This window comes from Camellia sinensis, chromosome 7, assembly GCF_055761805.1.
Source record: "Camellia sinensis isolate YWXY chromosome 7, ASM5576180v1, whole genome shotgun sequence".
In the NCBI taxonomy this organism is placed as follows: domain Eukaryota; kingdom Viridiplantae; phylum Streptophyta; class Magnoliopsida; order Ericales; family Theaceae; genus Camellia; species Camellia sinensis.
Window position 1 is genome coordinate 119,182,140 of NC_138967.1, and position 9,048 is coordinate 119,191,187.

Sequence of the window (9,048 nt, forward strand, 5' to 3'; positions counted from 1 at the left end):
AGGGCCACGCAGAAGAGGCTCATAGAGGAGGCCAAAAAGGAAGCCGCGGAAGAAGCCGCCGCTGCGCAACAAACCGAGCAAACTTCTCCTGAAGCATCTCAGGATGCCGAAGATCAAGTAGCCGATCGGGAGGTTGTCGCGGTGGAGGACGCGGATGATGAGTTGGAAGAAGGCTTGCCCGAGCACAGTGTGGAGGTTGCCGAGCAGACTCTGGAGGTCGCCGAGCAGACGGTTGACCTGGAATTGGACTGAAATGCCCCCTCTTATATCCTACTTTATTTTCATCTCTTTTCTTTCTTTGTTTAATGTAACCGGGCTAGGGCCCCACAATTGTAATGCAATTTCCTCAATCAATGAAATTTCAACTTTTTGCCCGCTGATCTTCTCTTTTTGTTCGGTTGCAACGTGCAAAATGTCCTGATTCAAACTTTAATGTACCACAACTGATAGGCCGGCTGGCCGCTCAGAATTTCCTCAATTTAAATGTTCGCAGCTACTCTCAGCTCGATTTTTTTTTTTTTTGAACAAACCTAAAATTTTCATTCGGCCGAGCAAAAATTACCACTGCCGTTCTGGCTTTGACAACACTTCAAGTCTTTTATTTGAGCGGGCAAAAATTAGCTCGGCTCTAAAGGAAGCTGGACAAATTTCAGTTATTTCGCTTCGGCCGAGCAAAACCAGCTCGGCCATTAAATTGGACAAAACACCAATATTCCGACATGGAGTTGGATAGAACGCCAACATTTCCTTTCTCCGAGCGAAGTCAGCTCGGCCTCTTGTAAGTTGGACAAGGCACCAACATAGCGCTTGGCCGAGCAAAGTCAGCTCGGCTATTATTTGTTGGACAACACCAACATTTCATTTTGGCCGAGCAGAATCAGCTCGGCCTTAACATTGGGCAAAACACCAATATTTCATTTAGGTCGGTTATGACGCCAACATCCCAATTGGGCGAGCGAAAAACCAGCTCGGCCCTTACGTGAATTGTTCTATACACCAATCATTTCGTTGGACAATAATACACCACCGTTGGTACGGTCCGCTTCTATACCGGCGAGAGAAGATTAGTCCGGTCCCATTCAGGTCGGTCCCTTTGCCCCTGGCATCCGCAGTGGCCTTGTATCCTTGAGGTGTCATTGTATGGAAAGATGCGATACAAAACAACAAGAGGGCTATTTTTCATTACAAAAAGCAGTGCTATCTTTACATCAAATGCCAAAAGGCTAAAGGTCGAAAAAGCTAAGCAATTACATTTTAAAAGTAAAAGATCTTAAGGTTGGCTGCATTCCACGGTCTGGGGACAGCTTTGCCATCTAAATCTTCCAGATGGTATGCCCCTTTGCCAGTGAGACCAGTCACCTTGTATGGTCCTTCCCAATTTGCACCGAGCTTTCCTTTGCCAGGGACCACCGTGTTGCCCAGCACTTTTCTTAAGACCTAGTCCCCGATCTTGAATAGCCTGGGGTGCACAGCTTTGTTGTATTTCTTGGAGAGTTCTTGCTGATAGGCCGCTATGTGGATTAGGGCCCGCTCCCTCCTTTCCTCGGCAAGGTCTAGCTCCAATGCCACTGCTTCATTGTTCAAATCTGGCTGGAAGCTTTCAGACCGGATGGTTGGCATGCCAATTTCCAGCGGTATAACGGCTTCCATGCCATAGGCCAAGGCAAACGATGTCTCTCCAGTCAACCGTCTTGGCGTACTGCGGTACGCCCAGAGTACGCTAGGGAGTTCTGCAGCCCACTTCTCCTTGGTCTTCTCAAGCCGCTTCTTCAGCCCGTCCAGGATGGTCTTGTTTGAGGCCTCTGCTTGACCATTTGACTGCGGATAGGCCGACGTTGAATTATAGAATTCGATCTTCAGCTCTTCGCAAAATCCGCGAAAGAGTTTCCCATCGAATTAAGTGCCATTATCTGAGATGAGGGCCTTGGGTAAACCGAAGCGAGTGATAACATTTTGCCAAACAAACTTCTTCACATCCTTTTCCTTTATGGTCGGCAGTGGCTCAGCCTCAACCCACTTTGTGAAGTAATCGGTGGCGGCGATGAAGAATTTGCGATTGCCCGGGGCTACTGGGAGTGGCCCCACTATATCCAATCCCCAGAGTGCGAACGACCAAGGACTTATAAGGGGGAGCAATTCTCTCGCTGGCTGGTGGATCTGGTGAGCAAATTTTTGGCACTTTTCACATCGGCGAATGTATTTCTGCGTGTCTGCCTGCATGCACGGCCACCAATAACCTTGGGAAATTGCTCTGTAAGCCAGTGACCTACCCCCAGTATGGCTGCCGTAGATGCCTTCATGGATCTCATAAAGGAAGGCTTCCACCTTAGCAGGGTGAACGCACTTCAGATACGGCTTGGTAAAAGACTTCTTATACAAGGCTCCGGACGGGGAGAGCCAAAACCGCTCTGACTTGGCCCGGATCTTGTTGGCCGCCTTCTTCTTTTCTGGTAGAACTCTATCTTTCAGGAAGGCGATGATGGGGTCCATCCAGGAAGGACCCAAGTCGGCGCAGAGCACCTTGGTCATTTCCGGTTCCTCAATGTTTAGCCGAGGTAAAAATTCTATCATCAAGGGGTTAGGAAAAGCTGTCTGAGCAAAAGCAAGTCCGACCAATTCATCAGCCGCGCTGTTTTCCTCACGGTCGATTTGTTCCATCCTTATTGCAGCGAACTTCTTGATCTCTGCGCGTACCAACGCTTGATACTTGGCCATTCTTTCGTCCTTTGCCTCATACTCCCCCGAGACCTGATTGACCACCAGCTTGGAAACGCTAAATACCATCAAGGCTGACGCCTTCATTCTCAATGCGCTTCTTAGCCCAGCAAGGAGGGCTTCATACTCCGCTTCGTTGTTGGATGCTGGGAGGCCGAGCATAATTGCCTGCTCGATAATCAGCCCATCCGGTGAAGTCAGTACGATACCCAGCCTGACTCCATGCCTGTTGGATGCCCCATCAACGAAGAGCTTCCATATCTCGCCAATAAATAGCTTCCAGCAATCAGAGGGGTTCTGGGAGCTTCTCAATTCCAAGTCTCTGATCGGTTCATTCTGGTCTCTTTCCTTGCCTTGATTGAGCACGTCTTCCAAGAAGTCACCCGACTCTTCTAGTGCGGTCGCTCTTTGGCCTTCTCCTGCTTTTGAGCCAACACTCGTTTCTATCGCCAGAACCATGGGCTGTGCTAAATCCGCACCATCCAAATCAACCGGGCAAATTGGATGCGTTCCAGGGGCGAATTCCGCCACAAAGTCTGCAAGAGCTTGAGCCTTGATTACAGTGCGCGGGCGGAACTTGATATCGTACTGCCCCAATTCCATGGCCCATTTCAAAATTCTTTCGGTGAAGTCTGCCTTTTCAAAAAGCACCTTAAGCGGGAACTCGGTTAACACAACTATTGTATGGGCATGAAAATAGTGCACCAGCTTTCTTGATGTCATAATCAGGGCCAGCGCTAATTTTTCCAGCGGAAGATACCTCGTATCGGCCGGGAGCAAAGTCTTGCTCACATAGAACATTGGCAAGTGCTGGATGCATTCAGCGCGGACTAGGACGACGCTTACAGCATGTTGAGAGACAGCCAAGTAGAGATACAATTCTTCGCCCGGCCGAGGTGTGACTAAGATAGGGGCTGAGGAAAGGTATATTTTTAAGTCTGCCAGTGTACGGTCATATTCGTCATCCCAAAAGAACTTGGCCTTCAAAGTTTTAAAGAAGGGCCTGCAACGATCTGAAGACCGGCTGATGAATCTGTTCAGCGCGGTTGCCATCCCAGCAAGATGTTGCACGTCCTTCGTGGAGTTTGGGCGCTCCAGCTCTTGTATAGCCTTGATCTGTGATGGGTCAGCTTCAATCCCTCGGTTTGTGACCAAAAACCCCAGAAACTTCCCGGTGCCGACTCCGAAGGCGCACTTGGAGGCATTCAAACGAAGTTTGTGGCACTTAAGTATGGCAAACATTTCTGCTAGGTCGGCGAGGTGTTGAGAATTCTCCTTACTCTTTACCACCATATCGTCGATGTAGGCCTCCATTGTTCGGCCCAAAAGAGGAGCGAACATCTTTGTCACCATCCTCTGAAAAGTTGCCCCGGCGTTCTTCAGTCCGAACGGCATGACTTTATAACAATACAGGCCTCTAGGAGTAGTGAACGACGTGATCTCTTGGTCCGGTTTATACATGGCTATCTGGTGGTGGCCACGATATGCATCCAGGAAGCTAAACCTCTGATGGCCAGCGGTCAAGTCCACCAGCTGGTCAATTCGAGGGAGGGGGAAGCTATCCTTTGGGCATGCACGGTTAACTATCTTATAGTCAACACAGACTCGCCACTTGCCATTCTTTTTCGGGACCACCGCCGTGTTGGATATCCAACGAGGGTATTGCACTTTTTCTATCGCTCCCGCTTCCAACAGATTTTTGACCTCCTCTGCCACTACCTCGGCATGGTATAGAGCCGAGCGGCGAGTCCTCTGAATGAATGGCCGCGCGTTTGGGAAGACGTTCAACTGATGGCAAATGAAGTTAGGGTCGACGCTAGGCATATCGTAAGGCGTCCACGCAAAAGCCTCCACGTTGGAGACCAAGAAGTTGACATAATCCAACCGCTCGGTGCTAGTCAAAGACGATCCCAAGAGGAAGAACTTAGGTGGGTCATTCTCGTCGATGCGCATTTCCATCAAATCCTCGACCGATTTTTCCTCGGCCTTTCTTCCTACGTCGTCAACGACCTCATTTCCCTCGGGTCCCTCAATCATTTGGACAAATCCTTTAGCTGCTTGGCTGCTATTTACCGTAACGAAGCATTGTTTCGCCATCACCTGGTCTCCCCAAACTTCCTCTATTTGTTCATTTGGCGCCGGGAAACGCAAGACCTGATGGTAAGTCAATGCTACTGCTTGCATGGCGTGCAACCAGCCCCTGCCTAAAATTAAGTTGTAGGTGGACGAGACTTTGAGCACCCAGAACTCTACTTGCTTTGTTACTGAACCCGCTTTGACCGGCAGTATGATCTTCCCTACCGGCCACTCTGGCTGAGAGTTGAAGCCAACCAAAGGGGACGTCGCAGGGGCCAAGTCCTTGTCCTCCAACTTCATTTGTTTGAACGCGTCATAGTACATAATTTCGACCGAACTTCCCTGGTCGATCAAGATCCTCTTGATGTCAAAGTCTTTGACGCGAAGAGTTACCACTAGGGCGTCATTGTGGGGCATCTGGATCGGCTCCAAGTCCCTGCTCGAAAAGGTAAGAATGTCCTTCTCCTCGGTCTTCCCTTTCTTTACAGCGGGCCGAACGGAGAGCACTTCCTTCATGTGCTCGGCTTTTTTAATCATCCCTCTGAGCTCGCAGACCCTTGCTGGTTCAACGATGCCATGGATGACGTTGATTACACCTTGGGGTGCTGCCTCTAGGGCCGCTAGGCCGTTTGCCTCGGTTTGCCCCAATGGCACGGCTTTCATACCCCCATCTATGTATTGGTCAAGATGTCCCATGGCCACTAGCTCTTCCAAATGTTGTTTGAGCGGCAAGAAGTCCTCCGTTCGGTGTCCCCGTTCCTCATGGAAGGTGTAGCGATACCTTCAGTTGAAGCCTCTCTGTGCATTCCCCAACTTGGCCTGCCAATGAGCAAAAGGCTCGCCTCTGATTTCACTCAAGATGCGGTAGATAGGGATTTTAAAGACTGTGGTGATTCCAGTCCGCGCCTTCAATTTTCTCTTAGCATCCTCCGCTGCATCACGGGGAGCATTAGCTCGATCGTTTCTGCGACCCTTGTTTCTGTCATCACGGTTTGGGCCACGTCGTTGATCTTTTGGCCGGTCGCTTGGGCGGTTATCCTCCTGCCCGACCAAGTGAACTTTCCCTGCTACCCTTCTGTCTGCTGCGACCGGATTAACCTTCTCGATCGCGGAGGCGGCATCATCCTCCACACGGATGTGCTCATTGATCCGCTGCATCAAGGACTCCATGGTTGTGGGTTGGTGCATCGTGAGCGAGTCCCGCCGCCGCCTATGCCCGACTGGGAGACCCCGCTTGTATTGAGTGATCGCCGGATTGGTAGGGCAGTCTAGGATCTCGTTGTAAGTTTCCCAGTACTTCGCGTTGTATGCCTTCAATGATCCCCCTGACTCCATCTTGACGCCCAGAAGATGATCGACCTCCTTCGGCGTTCGAGTGTTGGTTTTGAATCTGGTGACGAAGGCTTCCGCTAGTTGCTGCCACCCCTCTATACTCCCTTTTGGAAGCCTTTCGAACCACTTCAGGCCCAGTTCTCTCAAGCTTGCTGGGAATATGAGGCACATCAAGGCGTCATTGTGCCGGTGGCCAGCCATTACTTGCCGGTAATGACTCACGTGCATGTACGGATCCATTTTGCCGTCGTACAAGGTGAACTTAGACTGGTGGAATTCGGCAGGGAGTAGTGTACTCTCGATCTCCGGAGACAACGGCGTGGCTGTAAGTCTCGCCAGCTCTTCGTCCATTGGCGCATGGGCCATCACTCTGGGCGCTGGCATCGCCACTTCTTCGCTACAGTGAACGGGGGCGCTCAATCTCTGCCACGCCGGCACTCTCTGAGCCTCTCGACGGCACGCCCTCTTCTTCAATACATCCCTCAGGTCTCTGGAACGGGTGGAGAAAGAGTATCATGACGTCGGAGAATGGCGTGAGGGACGGTATGTGCTGTCTTGAGTGAGGGATCTGCCCTCCCTTCGGTCGGAATCTCCAACCCCATAGTTCCTGGTGATGGAGAGAGAGTGGGTCCTCTCTTGGCGGCGACTGCTAGAACGAGGGAACGGGGTGCGCTTACTGAGGTTGCCCTCTCCAACAACACCTTTCCCCTTGATCTGACGTTTCAGCATCTCCATCTCCACCGCCATCCTGCGAATGATGGCGTCTTGGTCTTTGAGTTTGTGCTCCAGGTGCTGCGCACGGGAATCCTTCCACCGCCGACGGCCCTCTGGGCTCTTTGAGCGATCAGTACTCCTTCCGCGTTTGTCTCGCGCACCTCGCGAAGAGGTTTCTAGGCCCGCCGTGGCCGGAACATTCAAGGGGCCTTCTCTCCGTCGGACAGACTCTGGTGTGATGCCATCGATGACGGGTAGTGGAGTTTCGTTGTTGTTGGCCATGGAGATGGTTGAAGAAGCTTGAAAAACAAGGTTTGAGTATCAAAGAACTTCCCACAAACGGCGCCAATTGTACGGGGGCGAAATATCCTCTACTTTCCGTACTCCTTGGAGTTCAAGCTTCACGTGACGGCGTCTAACCTGACAACACAGAGAACGGTGAGCTGCCCGGCGGTGGTATGCTGGATAGACCCTTCAACGATCAAGTCAGATCACTAGAGGAAGAAGGAGGCTATTCGAGAGAGAGAGAGAGAGAGAGAGTATTTCAGATAGCGCAAGTTTCTTACCTCTAACGTTCATCCTCCCTTCCTTTTTCTAGGCTGGCCATGCAACCTTAGGAGTGTGCGCGTACTACCTCTGCTGTCCTTCCCTGGACAGTTGGCTGTGCTCGTCTCCCACCACCTTACACGTGTAAAGGCCAAATCCTCCATCCAGTACATGTAAAACTGCCAAACAGTACTGACGCGTGCCTGGAGCAGATATCCTCTCCCTCACGCCATTGGCTCAAGTGACACACCTGACCGGTATACCAAGACCGGCCTATTCCTTGGAGAAAATCACATCCACAAAGAACACGACCGAGCTTCCGAGCTATCCGGTCGGGCGCACGCTGACCTCTTCCCAGTCTAGACTCTTTCCGGACTGTCATCTTCTCGATCGCGCCGTGCCAACGCGCGCCTACCGCCGAACGCCTCACAGCCATAGCTCGGCCAGGCCTTAGAGCATGCCTGGTCGGCAAACCTAGCCCGACCGTGTAAACAGATCGGAGGGTCGTGCCGATTGAGGAGATAGCTTGGCACCGAGAGGCTTGCCATACTCGCGTTACCGTAGCTCGGCCGTACTGACCGGTGCAAATCTCCCCTCTCAGCTCGGATGGCGAGCCGACTCAGTGGTCGGCTCGGTTTGGCCTACTTCTTCTTCTCCTTCCATGAGGAGAGTAGGAGGGTGGTGTTCTGAGAACGTGTTGGAGGTGAATGCTAATGCTCTATTAGACTGTTGTTTTTGTACCTGTTCAATGTCTTCCTCAAGTCTCCTTGACAGAACAAAGAGTAATGTGCAAGTTTCCTCGTTGATCACGTGATCTAGATATTTTAGACTAAGCCTCGTTTGGGAACAGGTTAATTTAATAATTTTTTAATTATTTAGTTAAAATATGAGTTAAAAAAAATAATATGTTTGAAATAATTTTTTAACATTTTACAAAAAGATATACAAAAAGTAAAGAGAAAAGAAAATTTTTAACTTTTTAATATAAATTATTAATTTTTTAACTAATTTAATAATTTTTTGACTTTTTAACTAAAATGAAAAGCTCCCAAATGAATCCTAATGCTCCAGGCCCCTACACAACTCCCAGACCCCTACGGTATTTTTCAATATGTTAACGTACCAATTAATGTTGTTTGGCCCATCAAAATGACTTAACAATTAATGTTGTTTGGCCCATCAAAAGGAACTCATGTTCTCCAAAATGACAAATTACATCAATCCGTTATTGAAAGTTACAATAATTACCCTTGATCCCACCAATATAGAAAAAAATTAGGGTGTGGCTTCTTTTAAGAATTGGAGAGTGTTATTAGGCTCATAAAGATTTATTACGAATCTTGTTTTGATAATTTAAATCATTTAATGTGTAAAATTCGTCGAGTATTATATGTCTATAAAAAAATCACGTTCATCGGATATCAATAGCTATTTCATCGGATCAGATTTCTGTCAACTGTTTATTTTGTTATCATTTATTTTTTTTATTATACAAAACTAATTTGATCACATAGCTATTGATGTCCAATCAACGTGATTTTTTACATATATATAATAATCGACTAGTTTTACACAGTGATGATTTAGATTATCAAAATGGGACCCGTAGTGGGTCCTCACAAGTCCAACAGCACCCCCAATCCAATCACGGACTGGAGAGAAGCC

At 49.2% G+C, this 9,048-nt stretch overlaps 1 protein-coding gene across 1 annotated transcript; it reads right to left on the reverse strand.

The window, feature by feature from the left end:
• Positions 1-1,437: 1,437 nt before the first annotated feature.
• Positions 1,438-5,487, reverse strand: LOC114277995 (uncharacterized). The gene is made up of 3 exons (XM_082881051.1): positions 4,332-5,487; positions 2,238-3,392; positions 1,438-1,643 (listed from the first exon to the last, which is right to left on the reverse strand). The coding sequence occupies exons 1-3, from the start codon at positions 5,485-5,487 to the stop codon at positions 1,438-1,440; spliced, it is 2,517 nt and encodes an 838-aa protein (XP_082737177.1).
• Positions 5,488-9,048: the final 3,561 nt, after the last annotated feature.

What these genes read in the sequence shown, in the direction of transcription:
- LOC114277995 (XM_082881051.1), bottom strand. Translation starts at nt 5,487, where the DNA reads ATGGGACATCTTGACCAATACATAGATGGGGGTATGAAAGCCGTGCCA. An exon ending in GGTGGTCCCGAAAAAGAATG is followed by an intron (nt 3,393 to 4,331) that starts GCAAGTGGCGAG and finishes CCCATACAATAG; the next exon opens with TTGTGTTAACCGAGTTCCCG. An exon ending in TTACAGAGCAATTTCCCAAG is followed by an intron (nt 1,644 to 2,237) that starts GTTATTGGTGGC and finishes ATGGCATGGAAG; the next exon opens with CCGTTATACCGCTGGAAATT.